Source organism: Rhineura floridana, chromosome 2, assembly GCF_030035675.1.
Source record: "Rhineura floridana isolate rRhiFlo1 chromosome 2, rRhiFlo1.hap2, whole genome shotgun sequence".
NCBI lineage: Eukaryota > Metazoa > Chordata > Lepidosauria > Squamata > Rhineuridae > Rhineura > Rhineura floridana.
Window position 1 is genome coordinate 157,423,385 of NC_084481.1, and position 18,768 is coordinate 157,442,152.

An 18,768-nucleotide genomic window follows, 5' to 3' on the forward strand; every position below is an offset into this window, starting at 1 on the left:
TGGTGTGTCTGAGATTTATTCCCTCAGAGTTGTAATGTGAAAAGCAACAACACTGCTCAAAACCCAGTTCCATAATTGTTCTTAAGGGCAGGCAGCATAGATACTTGGGAAATGTCTCTTCCACCCTAGGGACAAGGAATTTAAGGACAAGCATAAATTGTATCCTGATAATGGAGTGTGCAATACCAAATATAAGGCAGTAGGGAGTGATGGTCTTTATAGCTGTATACACCATTGTAATTATGGGGGAAATGTTTCAAAACCCAGTGTATTAATAGATCAGAATGTATTTCTGATCAGCTCCAGGTTTTCATGATGAAAGACAAACACAAACTGATAAACCCTGAAGGCTGTTTTTCACACCACAGAATGTGTCCTCTTCACTCCGCAACTCATCCTTCAGTCTGTAACTTCCATTCCTAGCCCAGGGTATAGAAAAGAGAGTAGTTGCTGCCTGCCCACGTCTCCCAAGTGTTACATCTGAATAATAAAAAAAAAGTCACAGAAGTGGAACACACACAGGTCTTGGATGTTATTCACTTTGGGGGAGGGGAAGAGACTCCATATTACTCCCTTTTGGACCCCCACACAGCAGAGGCCCAACCTTGGCCACGCAAAGCTCATTAATATGACCATCAACTCAAAATACACAGACATCCCAAGAAGAGCAGCCTCTTCCAGTCTCAGTGTCAAGAGCACACTGGGCCAAACCAAAGCTCTGCAACCTCTTGGCCTTGGAAAGGAGCAAGTGCTTTAAGACAAATTTGCAATAATCAAAGTTAAACATCAGTGCATTTTCAGAACCGAGGGGGGGAGAGGGAGAGGGAGAGAGGGAGAGAGAGAGAGAGAGAGAGAGAGAAGGGGAGCAGACCCAAGGAGCTAATGGGAAGCAGATTTCCAGTCAGTGCATGCAGACATTTACTTTCTTGGGGAAGCGTGCAAGAAAGCAGATCAATTGCACTAATGAATACGCAAATATGGAAATAGGCAAGATGTTGCTTTGTCGTTAAGTGGGTCCTCAAACTACCCTGGCAAACCTCGACTCCTCCTTGCAGAGGTGTCTTATTGAAACCTAAGCCATCACTCCAGTGTACTCATAACAGTTACTCTCTCAATGAAGAGGATATCGAAGGACTTGCCACCTGAGATAATATACTGTAGGTTTGATACAGGCTTCCAGATAAACCCACAGCTGCAGCAGCAGCAATTGTCATGCAAAGCAAGTGTAAAATGGTTACAACAGCAAGCACCGTTTCACAGGAATTTAGCTTCCCACTGTATTTTCTTCTTCCAATGAAAGAACATAGCCCACCTCCATGGCCGGGGAGAAAAGGCATGCAGATGCAGCAGGGTGCCTTTGTGACAGGATACCTTCTACTGTCCTGGGCGTAAGAGCAGCATTGTATGATGGAACAGAACACTTTTATCAGCTCCAGTTCCTCATCTACCGACAGATTCTGTAACAGAAACCATTTGGGCTAGAAGGAGCAAAGGGATAGCCGTGAAGCTTGGAGAGGAGGAAGATGCCTTCCTTGAATCTGCTTCCCTTCCCCCATCTACAGCGGACAGAAGGGCCATGACATTCAGGTGGTTCTCTCAGTGTAAGCCAGGGGAAGGGAGGGCAGCAATTGCAGTGGTTGCAGAAGCAGGAGCAGAGCCAATGGACTGAGTGGTTGCTGTGTTACCAGTTTCCTTAAAGTTCTGAAGGGAAATGAAGAGAGTACCAATGAGGCAAGGCAGCAGGTTCTAGGAAACAGCAAGCCCAATAACATCCTCTTCACTCCCCCCTAAAGAAGCTCTTCTCCCATCTACTGCATGAAGCCATGGTTTGGGATGGGAAGTAGGGAGTAAGAAAGGTTTATTTTCCACCTGCCCGCTGTACTTGCAAAATACTGCAAGTAGCTTGTGCAAACCCAAGCATCCTTTCACCCTTTGCTGCTTGCATCACTGCTCTCAAAAAGGGATGTTATACCACACTGGTTCAACAGAGGGACAGTAAGAATTACCTTGTGCAGAAATGGGAATTTCCCTTTCTAAAAGACAGCCTAGGCCCCAAGGATTCCCCACTACTATACCATTTACTGCAATTTCCCCCAGAAGAAGATTAAACACCGCTGCCTGCTCCCCCAATACTTCGTCTGCCAATAGCAGTCAGGGGCTGGGGTAAGCAGAAGCAGCAGTACCACAATGGCCAATCTGCAACCCTGTCTCAGGGAACAGCAGCAGGGGGATGTTCTCTGGAAGGGCCCAGGTTTCATTAGCTGCATGTTGCGGTTTTGAAGAAACACTAATTTCTAATACAAAATAATGTCCAGAGAGGTTCTGAGCAAGTGCCAGGCATGTCCATTTCTCCTTTCCTCAAGCAGCTCCCAGCCATGCTCAGCTAAAACGTAATCCTGCAAAGTTTTTCCAGGTGGACTCAAGGTGCAAGTGGTCTTTCAACGATGGCCACAGTCTCCTGAATCATCAATATGAGCCATAGCGATCCTGGGGTGGGGTGGGGGTGGGGGTCAGACAAAGGCAACAGAAATGACAAAAGATTTCCATTTGAATATAGAAGCCATCACAAAACTGAATAAATTAAACACCATGCCAAGGATCAGGTATGAAGAAAGCAAGCCCATCCTGCATAAGGCTCTGAATAAGGGCCTTATGAACCATGTAAAAGGACACTTCCATTGGTAGAGAATTCTGTGTTGCCATCTCAAATCATGCAACACCTCCAATGTGAATGTAAGCAAGCAGCTGCTCTCAGGTAGAACACGAGAGGGGATGAGAATTGGCTGTAGCCCCATTACATCATTAGACAAAGATAGCTTCCTGCAGCTAAGCGCACATGCTTAGGGAAACAACCAAAGTGTGTAAGCAGGTGAACTGAAGACTAAGCCTGAGGACTGTCCACACGGTGTTAAGTGTCAGCAGGGCTGCATCTGGGTTCCAGTTCACATTCAAGGCTGCATGTGTGCAAGGACAAGCATATGAGTGTGCTGTCCTGAGCCTTGCCTGAGCTGCATGCAAAAAGCATCTTAAAACTCTCAACCTGATTTATGGGCAGAAAAATATGAAACGGGGGAGCATTTCAATGAATTTCTTCAGATGAAGAAATTCTTGCAACCATTGCTTGGGGGGTGGGGCTCAACATCAGTGGTAGGAGCACAGCTTTTTTGCTTTGCCAGTAGCTTCACCACCATTTGCATCCTCCAGAATGCCCCAGATACAGTGTTCTGGGGGGTGGGATTGCATCCACCACAAAACAAATTACAGTGGAGAAAATCTGGCAAGAAGTCAACTTATAAGGAGGTGAGAGGGAAAAATTATCAGAAAAATGTATTCTGAGAAATTACAGCTCTAATCTAGACTACTTACATACAGGAGCTGTATATGAACAGACCTGTACAGTTCTGGAGAAACACCCAAACAATCTGCAATTACGATAGAAACTTGATAATATCTCATTCACTGATGAGCAGAGGTTTTTTTTTTTTTTTTTTACAAAGGATCCTTAATCTGAGACATTTTGTCTCTTTTTTTTCCTGGTGGCAAAGTGAAGAGAGAAGAGCTGAGCGAGGGGCTTCAGTAAACCAAGCCCAGACGTCTAGTTCCAGTTGCTCCTCTGCCAGCCTGCCCACCCACCCACAGAGCCCAAGCTTTCTCACAATCAGGGCAAACGTTTCAGTCTGAACTAACAGTGTGTAAACAAATATCCAGCAGCAGCCACGCTTAGCCAACCCCTTTGCCCCAACCATTTCCTACTTGATTTTGTTCTGTCATCATACTGGCTGCTAGGACGTATGCAACTATTTCAATCTTAACTTCTATTCTAAAACTACAAATTCTAAACACCAGTTATTTTATGTAAATTATTATCTAACTGGATCCAAGTAAAATTTTGAGAATTTAAATTTAGCATACATAGTGCCATAATTCATTTCTTCTAGTGGACTGACCAGTTAGTTGTTTTAGAAGCGTTGTGAGCTTTTGATCCCTACATGAGTTTGAACAAAACAAAATCCACAGACATCAAGTACTGCGTCCAGCATTGTCACCTTGGCAATCAGTCTGCACATTAAAGAGGGCACTTAAAACCTCTTACCATGACTAAACAGTAAGCACACCATTTCCCCCAAATCTCACCTGAAGGGAGTTCATCACACCATTGGCCAGAACAGCCATCTTGCCAGCAACAGACTTTACCCCTTGCTTGAACTGGGCAATATCAGCAGCAGGCAGTACATTTCCAATTGATACACCACCTACAGAAAAGCAAAAATTACGGCATGAGACAAAGACCATCCCATCAGACAACTCTAACATATGAGGAAGTCTTATGAAAGGGGACCCACTTGCAGAGATCCTAGGTTGGGAAATCACCCATGAGATCCTGTAACTCAAAGTCGGATACACAATTTGCTTAGTACTCTGTATGAAGCTGTCCCCAATATGCAACTGCTGGCCACCTACAACCCATCCCTTTGTGACTCAGTAGTGTTAAGGGCCACACCAGTCTCTTTGTGACATCCCCTGGGATGCTGCGCCAGAATAAAATCCATCCCTCAAGTTGTTGGCTGACATACCGGAGTTCACCGTCTCAGGCTCTCCAAAAAGGTCAGCAGAACTGATGGCACTGCTGCCAGAGAGCTGCTGGAGTCGGGATCTGGCCTCATACTGAAAATAGAAAATAAAATATGATCAGATACAGGAAAGAGAAGCTGGTGGTTGTCAAAGTATTGCCAATGCTGGCCAGAAAGATAGCTTGAAGGCTAAGAAGTCACACAGCACTTACCTCAGCATCAGCGTCCCGCCCAAAGAACATGTCGGACGAGATGGCTTTGGCCCCTGCAAACTTCTGCTGAGCTTCATTGGACTCTGCTACTGATATCTTGCTCTCTGTCTCTCTTCTGTTGGTGGGTCTGAGCAGAAGAGAAGGGAAAGCACTCAAACCTTTGCATTCACTGTAATAGCGACTCACATAGCCACAACCCAATGCAAAGGTATTCCAGTCATGTCGAGAAGGTAGAACCCCATCCGTTAAGCTCCAAGTTAGTTTGATGTCATGCACCCCCTCAGCTAAGAGCTGGGCCATATGCTGGATTGGACTGCATGCCACACTAGTTAAAAAAACTGTGCTTTAATGTGAATAAGCAATGTGTTGTGTTGCACACTGCTAAACAGTTCCTGGGGCACTCCTCTTTTGTTCCTGCCATGCCACAGTCAAAACAAGGCAAAGTCTGGTTTCTTGCGTTATCCGAACCCAGGCTTGTAATTTGTTTTCCATAACAAACCACGAGTATGTAAGCCAAGAACAAACCTTGGTTACAACTTGTTTGGCGAGAAATAAACCTCAAGTCACGTTTCAGAGTTTCCACCAAACGGCAGCAGCAGGACGAAGGGAGGAGTGCAGTGAGGACTTTTCAGCAGCATGTTTCAGCACACTGCGTGTTCACATTAAACCACAGGCTGAGTGTACTTTTAAAAAACTATGGTTTATGCAATGTGCAAACCAGGCCACTATTTCCTGCAATTAAAACAAAGACACACCTCTCCACTCTCATCAGTAAGAGGCTCACTCAAGCCACTGCAATTTCTCAGTCCAAGGATTGCTCTGACTCATATTGATATTTATTTAGATTAATAATAACACTATTTATATCCCACTTTTCCTCCAAAGAGCTCAAGGCCGCATACATGCCCCCCCCCAAATTTTATCCTGTAGCTTAGGCTGAGCGAATGATTGGCCAAAAGTCATCCAGTAAGCTTCATGGGTAAGGGGGCATTTGAACCCAGGTCTCCCAAGTTTTAGTCCATGAGACCACACTATTATGCCCTTCTGAAACTCCCTAGTGCTGTGTGCAAAATGCCTTGGGAAAGCCTAAGAGGCTTTGCTTCTAGGCACTGGTTAAAGAGCAACACTACATGTCCCTAAACCCCTTCTTCAAGAAATGCCTTCCTAGCCCTAAAGAGGACTCCACTGATCACTTTACCTATCACCAATGGGTCGGATACTGGAGATAGTGATGTCTGTCTCCTCTTCTCCTTTGTCAATCCCCCAGGTATTGTCTGTTTCCCACTGCGAGCCAAAAGCATCTCCAAGAGAGAAGGGATTATCTTTATATCTAGGAAAGAAATAAGAGAAGGGAATTTATCCAAACCAAGTAAAGAAAAGTTGGACAAGACAAAAGGTCACTGCAAATCTTAGTCTTACTTGGGTGGTCCGGATGTGAAACTTCCAGTATCTTCAAACAGATCCAGCTGGGACCGAGAGGACTTTGCAGTCACGGGTGTTTCTTGTTCTATCACTTGCATCTCAGAAAGGACAGAATGCGAGATGGAACTAGTAAAAAAACCCCATCAAGATAAAGCCATGGCAGAGCTCCCAGATTTATCTCACCCATCTTCCTTAAAGGAGCTCAAGGTGGCATACATACAGTTCTCCAAGTAGTCTTATGTTCTGGCACTAACCAGCCCCACTTGGTTTCAGAAAGGCTGCTATATCATTCCCTTCAAATTAAGACCTGGGCTAGCCAGCTTGTACAGATCATGACAAAAGGAGGTGCGAAATGTATATACTGTACAGTGCATTTTAAAGTGCATAAGAAACAATGAGGGTGCCAGAACACTGTAACATGTTTTAAAGATTTGAATCTTCATAATACATCTGATCAGATTCTACAGGATGTAGGCAGAAGAGCTTCAGTTCACCCTCCTCTTAAAAGTGCTAAGATGCAGAAAAAGATGCCACAAATGGCTAAGGATCTGAAGGACATAAGCAGTCTTGTGACTGGGACAAAAGTAAATTATAGTCTCTGAACAAGATGTTCAGGATTCACAAGCCACTCCAAAAAGAGTGAACTCTTGGACTCACCTCATCACTGTTGGTTTCTTGAACCACAATATTCATGCCTAATGAGACAGAAATCTCTAACAAAGGACAGACTGTTTATTGTTTCCTAATTTATATATTTGTGCACACAATATTTCTCCAGTGGTGTGGTTGTTGGCGTTGGTGTTTTGGTTTCCACATACAACTGGTGCCTTAGTTTGTGTTGTTACTGAGACAGCAGCAACACATCCTCCAAGTGACCTCGGGGCAGACATCACACTAGCATGTACCCACTCCGCACAAACTCCTTGTTCTTCAGGCATAGCAAGTACCTTCTGGACACCAAGCCCATGCCCAGCCTCTCAGCCTGTTCACGCTTCTTCCCTTCCAGATTCTGAAGTTTTTTCTCCTCCTTCTTCCGATCAATCTGCAACTCTTGGTAGGCCAATCTCATTGAGGCAACTCTGAGAGACAGCAACATATACATCAGCAGCTGAGTCCAAGTCAACACACCCCATGTTACATACAGCCTTCCCAAATATCTCATAATTCTGAATATTAAAGATTAGAAAGAAATTAGGAAACTGATAAACAGGACAATATCATGAGCTATACAGAGGCAGGAAATGGGAATTTACTTACTCACAAAAGCCCATGCCTGGTTACTGCAACACATGTTTAGTCCTGATTTCTTTATATGCCAATTACTAGTACTTCACTATTACATGCTATGAGGGGAAGCTTGTCTCAGTAACTGTGTGTGTAAACATATACAGATCTTAACTTGAGATTGCTGCAAGCAGGCCTCACTCACATGGACTCCTCAGCTTGCTTCCTGCACTCTGCAGCCTGCTGCTCCCTCATCTTTTCAGCCACCTGGGCCTGCCGTTCAATTTCAGTGAAACTCTGGCTGCTCACTTTTTGAGCTCCAAGACCCTTTTTGGCTCCCAGCTGGAAGAAACAGAAGCAGAATAAGGGTTCCAAGAAAAGCCAGGATCGCAAAAATACACGTGAGCCATTACATCTGTAAAACCAAAGGATTAATTACTATGGACTACATGAGGGAAATAAAGAGATTCAATGAACAAATATGGACATTTGTTTTTCTTGTTCATTCAGGACTAATTGAGAGGTCCCACTAAGACCTGTGAGGGAAGAGATGAACCAGGGGATGGGGGACCTTTTTGGCCCACAAGGCAGATCTTTATCTGACCCACTCCAAGGGCCAACTTTGACAGGTGGGCAGGACAAACCCACCTGTGAATTACATAATGTCCTATGATTGAAACCTGGGCTGTCCTGCCCATCTGTCAAAGTCCCTTGTGCAGCTGGCTGTTGGATGCTTCGAAATTGTAGAGCAAGGGGCTTTGCCAGCTCTATGCTTGCCAGTGCCGAGCATATCACTGGCAAAGCTGCTTTCTGCATCTTCCCCATTAACTGCACAGCCAATCCAGCCATTTCTATACCTGGCCCACACCTGATGTCACATATGACCTCCTGAGATAAAACAACTGCTCATTGCTTTACAAGCTTTCTTATGAATTTACCAAGCACACAATCCCCCCCTCAACAGCTTCTCAAGCTCATTCTGTATTTTTCATATGCACAGTATTTGGTTGTGGGCATGCCAAATGAAATGGAATCCAGACAAGAATTAGACAGATCACTGGCAGAGTTGCTTCCCACAAATAGCATACAGAGTGAATAAGAATGTGAGATTTATTAGAGAAAATCCTAATTAGATCCTCGAGGAAAAGAGCAAGGGCATTTGCCAGGTGGGAATGGACTGGGGAGCTATTCTTCACCAGAAAGGGGAAACAAAAAAGGTAGATATATGTAGTAAGTGAGACAAAGTTCCTCTCAGTAGACAGACCCCTTTCTTTGTGGCACCTGGCTTCTTCTTTCCAATAATGGAAGGTTTGATTTCTGCAACAAGAAAAAAATATGAGTAAGCAGGCATGAAAGATGGCAATAAATAAGCTGCTGTTAGTATTTTATAGCACAAAGGCAGCTAGGCCAAATGTGCCAGATGCATGGTTAATACACCCAACAGTCCTGGCAGCAGCATACAGAAATCCAAAGCCAAGATGACAGGCCACACCATGCAATTTCAGAGTGACAGCTTTGTGGTCCTCCTTCCCAAGATGAAAAAGCAGCATCAAATCACACCAAAGAAGTGGTGCTTCAAAGAATACAAATTGAAAAAGGAGACTGCAACTGCCCATTCACTGCAGTAAAAAAAAAACCCTCATAGGGCACCTGTTGGACAAAGACTTCAAATTTGCCTTTGGAAAGAGCTCCAGCAGTAACAAAGCATCACTGTAAGGTTGAAGCTGCATTTTCTAGGAGATTGCTCAGTAATTCCAAAGCAGCAAGCCGCTTAAGTGCCTCCTTGCAACTGGAGCTACGGGTGTCCAGCTGGCGGACTGCAGAGATGCCAGAAAGCGGGATGTATCTTCAACTTGGAATAATACTTGGGAGTGTACATGACAGATAACCACTGGGCTTAAGGCAGAACCACAGAAACAGAAGTCAAAGGCACCACAAGTAGCCAGTATAGGCTCTTAGCCAGTTACCTCTGGCAGGAGCAGCCCCTTGCTGAGACAGACACATGGATGCGTCTGAAGGAGAAAAAGACATGCACATATTGGAAATTAAAAAGGTATGTTCTAGGTATAGCCTGGGATCAGTAGAGACCAGAAAGTTGATCATCAACAAGAGGGCCAAGGAAGACTGCCGGCAGAGGTATTAGGATCTATAGGCCCGATACAGACATTGCGATTTATTGGACTGGGCACAACTCATGTGCCCACAAACTCCCTTTTTGCCCCTCCCAATGCATACTCTGCTGTAGTGAAGATACTGTGGTTTAAGAAACTAGGCTGACATTTGAACCAGAAACTGTGGTTTAAGGTCCTCTTCCAAACCAGATCCAATTATAGTTTAACATTCTTACTTATTGTTAAATTTATATCCCACCCTTCCTCCCAACAGAGGGCAGCATTCTTGCTTGGATGGAACCCTTAAAACACAGCTTCCCAGTATGGATGTCAGGGGAAACTGTGGTTAAAAAAGTCCAGGGTATCTTTGCCAAAGCTGAATGTATAAGGGTGAATGTATAGGGGAGGAAGCACACATGCACACAGCTTATTTCTGGTCCAATAACCATGGTTTATCAGACCAAGATTGTTAAGATTGTTACTTGAAGGGCTATCATATTGATGGTGCAAGTTTGCTTTCTATCACTCTGGAGGACAGGACCTGAACCAACAAATCCAAATTATAAGAAGAGGGATTTTGACTACAATTACCAAGAACCTCCCATCAGTACAAGCAGTTGACAGTGGAATAGACTGACATGGAAGGAACAGAAATCTTTAATGAAGGAGAGCCTAAGCAGAAGCTGGATGATCTCCCATCAGACATATTTTAACAGCCTATTTCCTACATCAGCAGGTGGATGATCTTTAAATCCCTTCCAACTATACAATTTTTTAATTTTCAAAAGCCGAACTAAGAAGTGGCCTAATTCCTCTTGTACTAGTGGAAGAACCAACTCATTTCAGGGCCAGAAACACTGGTCTCCCTTACCTGATTCAGCATCTGAAATACTACATCTACTATTAATGTAAGCCATCTGCTCAAATTAAATGGTGAACCATGGAGGCATGAAGTGAAAAGGGAAATAAGAAGATCATACACTTACCAAGAGGCCCTTTGGGACAAGTAGTCAGCAAATCAATAGAAGGACCCTGGTCAGATTCTATGGGGAAAAAAACCACATTTGTTTTTTAAAAAATGGCAGATAAGCTACAGCAAGGAAGATGTACTTCTATGTCCAGTATCTTGGACACTTTACCAATGATAAGGGTTGATGGGAATTTGTGGTCCAGCAACATCTGGAAGATAAAGAGATTCCCCATCCCTGCCATAATGGAATGCAGGAATCGTTAACCTGTCTACCAAGATAACCTCTGTTTTCTAACAGAAAAAAAGTTCACTTCAGGAGAATACGAATACAACTGTTAAATGTGGTGGACAGATGCTCCCACACGCATGCAACAATAAAGTTATTTCCTCATCTTTTATTTTGAATCACATTGTATATGTCACACTGTATGGATCCTCTGCTCAACATCTATCCTAAGAACAAGCAAGAACAAAACTCTTTCCAGCCAGGTCTAGTGAGATTCAATACGGGAAGAGCAGCTAAATAGCAATACTCACGTTGGACTTCACTATTTTCAGTAGACTTTGCTGTTCTCTCCAACTCTAGTGAAGACTCTGATGTGCTTTGGCCTGTTTCAGCTACATCCCAGATATTACAAGCCTTAAAGAAAATGAATCAGCCCCCAAGAAGATGCAACAATTTGGATCAGACAGTACAATTAGATCACAACCCAAATGGTAAGCAACTTAGAAACCCTGGATTAATAGAATACGCATTTTAAGTGCACTGCAGCCAGTAAGAATTACCAGTATTCTCAAGGATTATAATGTATGCCCCAGAGCAATCACAGTGTAGCTTCCTGTGAGGAAAACTGGAGCCAAACCAATTTAGGACTCAGACCATGCTTTCAAATTCTTGACAAGGAAAAAAGCACCCAATCCCTTTGGACAAGCTCTATAACCCTAAACATGCTTACACAGAGATTACCTTGAAATCAATGGGACTTCCAGATTAGGGTCAAGATAGAAATCTATCAGTCTTGCCCGTTCCGGAGAGGAGGTATTCCAGAAAGAGACATATAACCTATGTATGATCTTGTTGAACAATACCAAGAGTCCATCTAGTCCAGCACTCTCCAGCCAGGCATTTCTGGTAAGATCACAAGCAGGGCACAACGTAAAGCTATCTCCTGTGTGAACCTAGGAATTTGGAAGAATACAGCTGGGGAGGGGATTCTAAGGTACAGAGCCCTGCTTGTCCTTTGTGAAGAAGACTAATGAAGTGGGAAGGGCCTGTATCTCAGTGGAAAAGGACAGACTTTGAATGCATAAGAATTCCAGGGTCAATCCCCAGCATCTCTAGTTAGAGGGTTAGGGCTAGGAAGATTACCTCTGCCTGAGATACTGGAGAACTTCTGCCACTGAAATCAGAGAGGATTGAGTTAAACAGATCATTGGTCTGAGTCAGTGGTCATGTCACACTAAATCATGGCTTAGCGCAAACACACTGGCTCTCAAGGAGATTAGAGCTGCTTTCCTTCTCCCCAGCCATTATAGGCCAACACAACACAGCCGCTAAGCCAAGGTTTGGCTTAGTGTGTTGTCCAAACCAGGAACCATGGTTAAGGTTTCTCTTCCTTACTCATGATCTGTGGACAAGGTTATTTTCTATATATGTCGGTCATGGTTAAAGAGGAGTGGTCTTAACCACAGTCCAGGGTTCAGACAACACCTAAACCAAACTTGCCTACTGTGACATGCAAACCAGGCCAATATAAGGCAGCTTCATATGTGTAAATGTAAACAATAACCTCAAGGAGGGAAACCTAGTGAATACGCCAGGTCCAAACCACTGATCGGGGCTGTCACCCAGCTTGGTCTCTGTCAGTTACTACTCTTGTGTTACCAAGTTTGGGATAAAACCTATTTATGACCTGTAATGCCCCCATCAAGGAAGCGTTCCAATGGAAAGGAACAATCCAAGTTGGCTCATCTGACCTGTGTATGTTCCAGGAAGAAATCAGCATCACTCTTTTCTGGAGAGTGGCCTGGAGTTCCACTCAGCCCATCAATCAGGAGCTGGAAAAGGAGAAAATAATCTTCTGAATTCAACAGCAAGCCCCATGGTTCCTTCTACTTCCCACAGGCTCATCTGCACTTACATCATTCCCATACTTGGCCATAGCAGCACTTGCCAGCTGCCAGATCTTCTCCCGGTACATCTGGGCTGCACGGCTATTATACTTGGCACTGGCATCTGTGGTGGTGCAACCATGTTGGCGGAAAAAGGCAGTCTGGAAAAAAAATAGGAAATTTAGTTGATCTCCAAGATTTTAAGAAACCCAGTTCAGCATGTCCTTTTATTTTATAAATTAACAGTTTTGGCAATATAGTCCTTAAGAAAACACCAACCATCCAGCTATGGCATATACGAAACAGGAGCATGCAAACAAAGATAATCAACTTCAAATGGCTCCTTACCGCATTGGCATTGCTACCCACTTGCATACACCTCAGCTGAAACCAGCTCCAGTTGGAATCGAGCTCTGTAGACCTGACATGAGAACAAAAACTGGAGTCACTGTCTCAGAAACATTCACCAGATCAGACTCAAAGGGTTTGTGCAACAAAATGAACAACAGGGGCAGGTTTCGAGGAATATACGAGCTACTGCTAGTGGCCTTAAACTAACTATTCCCTCCCATGTTAGCTTGCGAGTGCTGGCTCAGTTGCATTTGGTTGTTGGAAGTTTTTCAATCTGGCTTGTTTCTAACCTGAGCAGTTTCAAACTGGATACAAGACAGTGAGTACCCAATTATTCAGATACCAAACTACTGGCATGGGGAACACGTTTAGAGACACAGGAGCAAAGATACTATTCAAATGTATGCAACCAGTCGGCATCTCTCAGTTTTTCAAAAACACACAGGGATACCCATGTGGGCATAACTCAGTCTCAAAGGGATCACAAATTTTTGTACTGAGGGAAACACAAGCACACACAGAAGAAGAAAATGTGACCTATTCTTGATCTTCTGTTGAGGTTCTGCTCTAATGCCCTTCTTTATCAGGAGTGTGTCATGCAACAACAAAGGAGAGAGCTTTTTCAGTGGTAGTACACTGGCCTGGGAATGTTCTGCCTGAGAAGGAGTGTCTGGTGCTTACTTCAGAAGGTTTTAGATGCCAGGCATATCCAGGCATTTTAAAGTGTATATATGTCTCAGGACGTTTTGTGGTTTTATCTGCTCTTTCTCTGTGCTATTATTTTCTAAAGTTGTATTAAGAATTATATTAGCTGTACAGTGTCCTGAAAGGCAATGTACGGGGTAGGTATAGAAAGCTTTTTAATTAATAAACGGCTAGTTTCTAAAGTTATAGGATCCTTCTCAGCATGCACTGTCCAACAATACTTTGAAGGGTTTGTACTGTTGAAGTAGGGGTGATGGCTTTAGTGTTGCTGTCCAGCAACTCTACAGAAGCTTCTTACACATCTTCTTTAAATTTTTCACCTAAAGTTGTTTACGTAATTCCTTATGAATATAGGCTCATATAGATAGAAAATGCCATGGACCTCACTAGAGACAGAGGATGATGCATTCCAGAGCTCGCTGTGGGGAAAAGCTGTTATGCCCATACATTGCACATTCATTTATTTAAACAGAGATTCAGAAGTACAAATGATTTTGATAGTCTTGTCACCCAATAAATTTGTCTCCAGACATACAAGTTTCATTTCTCCTAGTTACTATGAGAATGTCAACCTTGAGATACACAGATATCAGTATGTATTATATTTCTTACATGTCTGTCACATGAAACAGCAGCCAAAATAGGCTAATGTACTTCTGGCTTGGCTCTGAAAACATGAGAAGAAAGGTTGTCTCCTTACATGGTCCAGTTTACAATACAGAATTCTACTTTTCTTTTGTTCACTGAGGGAAAACTGGGAGCACTTCAAATAAAAAACAAATAGAAGGGCTGAAAACCTTACACTGTAAGATTAAGAACTAGGGCTATCTAGCCAGATCGTGTGGGTAATCTGATACCCTTTACCTGACCTACTTTTATGAGAGCAAGGGCACGCTTTCAAGCTGCACAAGCATATTGAAATGAGATGAATACATCAAAGTATTCACATAAGAAAACAACATCTTAAAGGGATGGTTCAAACATGTTCATCGCTCAGTTTTTACCAGGGCTGTGGGGTCGGATTGGGCTCGTGGGAGTTGTAGTTTAAAAAAGTAACTTTTCCAAGCTCATGGTGGTGATGAAATGCCTTGTGCTACCATTTTACTACAGTAAATTTGTTATTACTAGTTAATATACATTTGCCATTTATGAAGGAGTCGGAGTCGGAATCGGAGTTGGAACATTTCTACCGACTCCGACTCCACCCAAAATTGCTCCCAACTCCAACTCCACAACCCTGGTTTTTACATAACATAAAGCAATTCCTTACATGTGTGATACAATCAGAGACCAGGAACTAGAGATGGATAGCTTTTATAATCACTACACATCCCCTCAGAAGTTAAATTTTACAATGGCAGCAGCAGAGAAGTGTCAAGTGATGGAAAATGCAAGTATAAAATCAGACTGAATACACTGCAGCGAACATTAGTTATTTTTATGCACTGCCAGAGAAGGAGGTTTTATAATCTCATTATGCCCCCAACTCCACTGTTTTCTTCCATAGGTGCGGGGGACAAGTTTTTAATCTAACCCAGAGGGTTTGAGAACAAGTAAATAGGAATGCTCATAGCAACCTCTCTCCCTCCCACTACTAGGCGCTAGGATTGTTTTGCTGCAAATAAAGCATGTTCTGCAAAGATGATTCTCCCCTTTTTTAATTTCCTTCCAAATGTTGTATATCTACAACACAAAATATTAAGAATAAATGCTGACTGTAGAAAACACTGATAGTACCAAAAGGAAACACTGTGAAGTCTATCAATCAATTTGCACTGATCTTTAACCTTACCTACTTTTACAAACACGCATGCAATCACACCCAATGCAGAATAGAATAGATTTTTTAAAAATAACAACAACCAGCAGCACATTTTTGGACTATAGTAGCCTACATTTGTAGATGAACATAACATTACTGTGGAAGTTCATTCAATACTTTTCTAACTACAAATGTAGCTATTTCATTATTAGTCACCATCAAAAGCAATCTTATATAAGTATCCTGCATGTTTTCAAACAACAGTACACTGAAGAAGTGAGAGAAGGGGGGTTAAGCTGTTCCTAGCTTCCTCAAAGATTACCTAATCAAACACGTTTCAGTGCAGAAGAGCTATTTAGAAATCAGCACAAGTAGCTGCAACACCATTAGACAACGCATTGGAACTATACACAATGAATCATGCCAATTGTTTGACCCAGTACGATTAAAGAGGGGGTCCTATATATATCACATTCCCATCTCACCCCCTCCCAAAAAAAACAACAACAGTACTCACCGGATGAAGCTGAGATGCACACCCAGCGACCGGTGAACTCCGGAGCAGTCAATACAGAGGAAAACTCCATAGGTGACACTAGCCCAGCTCGGGTTCTTTGCACCGCAGTCAAAGCAGGACTACAAGAAACAGAAAAGAAGGTAGGAGGAAGACAAATATAGAGCCCATGGTGATGGTGAAGCAGGAAGAGGGGAATCAGATCGGCCATATAATGGTTCCTTATAATGAGACAGACCATTGGTCCATCTAGTCCGGTACAAGGAGCTCTGACGCAGACACCGTACTGTAGCAACCGAGTGACGGCCATAAAACTCACAGCCTCAGTACACCCGCAAATGGACGGTGGATTGTGGCGGTCACAAAACAGAACAGAACAGGCGGACGGGGATAAGAGATACAGGACCGGCGGGTGGCTGTTATCGAAAGCAGCAACCGGCTGGGAAAAAGCACGAGAGCCACCCCAAAGTCTCCTGCCTTAACACCCGACGCTCCGTACCTTATTAGGCGGCGCAGCCCGTAACCGCTTGAAAAGAGTCTGAATCTCCGTCTTACTGGGCCCAGCCGCCATGTTTTCTTTTTCCCAGCGCCCACCGCGGCCGGCAACGGGTCACTGTGAGGACCAATCCGCGCGCTGGGTGCTTCCTTAGGCGGCTTCTCCTCTAGGGTCACTTCAGAGAGTGCTGCTGTTGCCGCCGCCATGACACTCGAGGCAAAGTAGTCTCCACTTGGCGGGAGCCTGGTTTGGGGCTCTGAAGCTGTTGTTGAGAGGAGAACGATGCCCAAAGCCTGCTCTGCCGTTAACTGCCCCAACCGGGACACTCGGGAGAATCGTGCTAAGGGCCTTTCTTTCCACAGGTTGGGACTTCACTTGTGCCGAATTAAGAAATCGGCCATTATGCAGAGTGGCTGCTCTTAAGCCTGTTAACACAGGGGAGGGCGGGGGCTTTGCTAGGCGAGAGGCGGGGTCTGGCCAGGGGCGGGACCCAGTGTGAGGCTGAGGGCGGGGCTTTGTGGCAGTCACGGTCGTCACCAACTACGGCATCGGTTCGTGGGGAAAAAGTAAGTGGAATTCTTCGTTCTTTCTCCCGCAGCTTCCCCAAAGCCCACGAGCTGAGGAAGAAGTGGATGTTGGCTGTGAATCGCATTGAACCAGGATCCAGGAAGCTGTGGATCCCAGGCTCGGGCGCCTGCCTCTGCTCAGAGCACTTCAGCCAGGATGAATTTGAGATGTACGGAGGGCAGAAGAGGCTAAAGGCGGGTGTGATCCCCTCTGTGTTCTCCTTCAAGGTAACCCAGCAGAGGGAAGAGAGTGTTGCTGAGGAAGGCTACCGGATGGCGGATATCCCACCCGTCGAATAGGGCAGAATATTAGCTTCCCTCTGTGATCTATCTATATTGGACTTCTGGGAAAGTAGAGCAAAGAGGATGGTGAGGGGTCTGGTGGAAACCAAGTCCGATGTGGAATGGTTGAAAGAGATGGGTATGTGGAGCCAGGAGAAGTGAAGAATAATGGGAGAAGGATAGTGGTTGTCAAATATCTGAAGGGCTATTATGCAGAAGATGGGGCAGGCGTGTTCTCTGTTGGTCCAGCGTGCAGGACTAGAACCAATGGGTGAAAATGGCAGGGAAGTGGGCTTCTGCTAATTAGGAGAAACATCCTAAGGCTAAGAGCTATTCAGTAGTGGGACAGACTGCCTCTGGAGGTGGTAGCCTCTCCTTTAACGGAGGTATTTAAGCAGAGGCTGGACAGTCATCTTTCAGGAATGCTGTAGTTGCGTCTTACATTGCAGATCCTACATTGAGCAGGAGTTGGACTAGATGACCTCTAAGGTATCTACAAACCCTTATTCAAGGAGCCAAGAGCTTCCTTATGCAAAAAGTAGGAGACGCTAAGGCTACTGAACAACGGCTGTTAATGGACTGTATTTCTTGAGAATAGGAACACAAAAAGCTGCCTTCTACTGAATCAGGACACAGGTTCATCGTGCCCAGTTGCATTTACTGTGCCTTAGGTTTTCCCAGCCAGGACATCCTTTTAACTGGACATGGCCTGGTAGGTTTAGGTCTAATCAGTGCCTGGATGGGAGCCCCATGTACGGCCACCCTGAGGTCTGTGAGAAAGATGGGAAATAAAATACTCCAGAAATACAACGTGGGTCCTTTTGCATATCAGTCACGTGTTCTACCACTGAGCTACAGGTGCCACCAAATACTTAAGACTACAAGTGAGTGAGTGAGTGAGTGTCTGAAGTCTCCGAAGTCTCCCCCAGTGATAAACATTTTACAAGTGCATGTTGGATTCTAGCCTCATCTTGACCCCAACCTGCTAGTTTTGAATGTGCAGGGAGGGTGCTTTGGGACTTCCCCCCCCCCAACATTAGAAAGCATTTGAACATTTGCTCACCCAGCCACAGTCAAGCGACATAGTCAAATCAGTACTGTAGATCTAACACATGGATTTAGATGGTTTTTAAAAAAAGGTCGAACAAATTCGTGGAAGATAAGGCAGCGCTCATGATGGCTATAGGCTTCTGCCAGGTTTAGAGGCAGATGTCTCTGAATTACCAGTTGCTGGAGAAAAATAGCAGGTGAGGGTTGTTGCCCTCATGTCACTCTATTGGGCTTCCCAGAGGCATTTGGTTGGCAACTGGGAAGCAAGATTCTGGTCTAAATCAAGGAGGGGAACCTCGGGCCCTGGGGCCAAATATGGTCCTCCAGGCCTCTCTGTCTGGCACTGTAAACTCTTCCCCAGGTCACTGGCCCTGCTGCACACCCTGAGTATTTTTGCTAGCTGCAACATATCCTTGAACT

At 44.4% G+C, this 18,768-nt stretch overlaps 2 protein-coding genes across 3 annotated transcripts in view; one reads left to right on the forward strand and one right to left on the reverse strand.

The window, feature by feature from the left end:
* On the reverse strand, positions 1-16,838 carry ARFGAP2 (ADP ribosylation factor GTPase activating protein 2). 2 transcript variants are annotated; one of them, XM_061610924.1, is made up of 17 exons: positions 16,454-16,838; positions 15,958-16,076; positions 12,971-13,043; positions 12,652-12,783; positions 12,488-12,568; positions 11,048-11,150; positions 10,527-10,583; positions 9,397-9,441; positions 8,694-8,746; positions 7,635-7,771; positions 7,153-7,284; positions 6,203-6,331; positions 5,982-6,113; positions 4,784-4,910; positions 4,575-4,665; positions 4,135-4,253; positions 1-2,487 (listed from the first exon to the last, which is right to left on the reverse strand). In XM_061610924.1, exons 1-17 carry the CDS (start codon positions 16,523-16,525, stop codon positions 2,467-2,469), a joined length of 1,623 nt encoding a protein of 540 aa, XP_061466908.1. In that variant the 5' UTR covers positions 16,526-16,838; the 3' UTR covers positions 1-2,466. The 2 variants fall into 2 exon arrangements, with proteins under 2 accessions (XP_061466908.1, XP_061466909.1); XM_061610925.1 differs by lacking the exon at positions 9,397-9,441.
* The window catches only part of THAP9 (THAP domain containing 9), a 22,598-nt gene continuing 20,002 nt past the window's right edge, over positions 16,173-18,768 (forward strand). The window contains 2 exon segments of the mRNA XM_061610923.1: positions 16,173-16,812; positions 17,049-17,244. Of these exon segments, the coding sequence (XP_061466907.1) occupies positions 16,733-16,812; positions 17,049-17,244 (276 nt within the window). The 5' untranslated portion in view covers positions 16,173-16,732.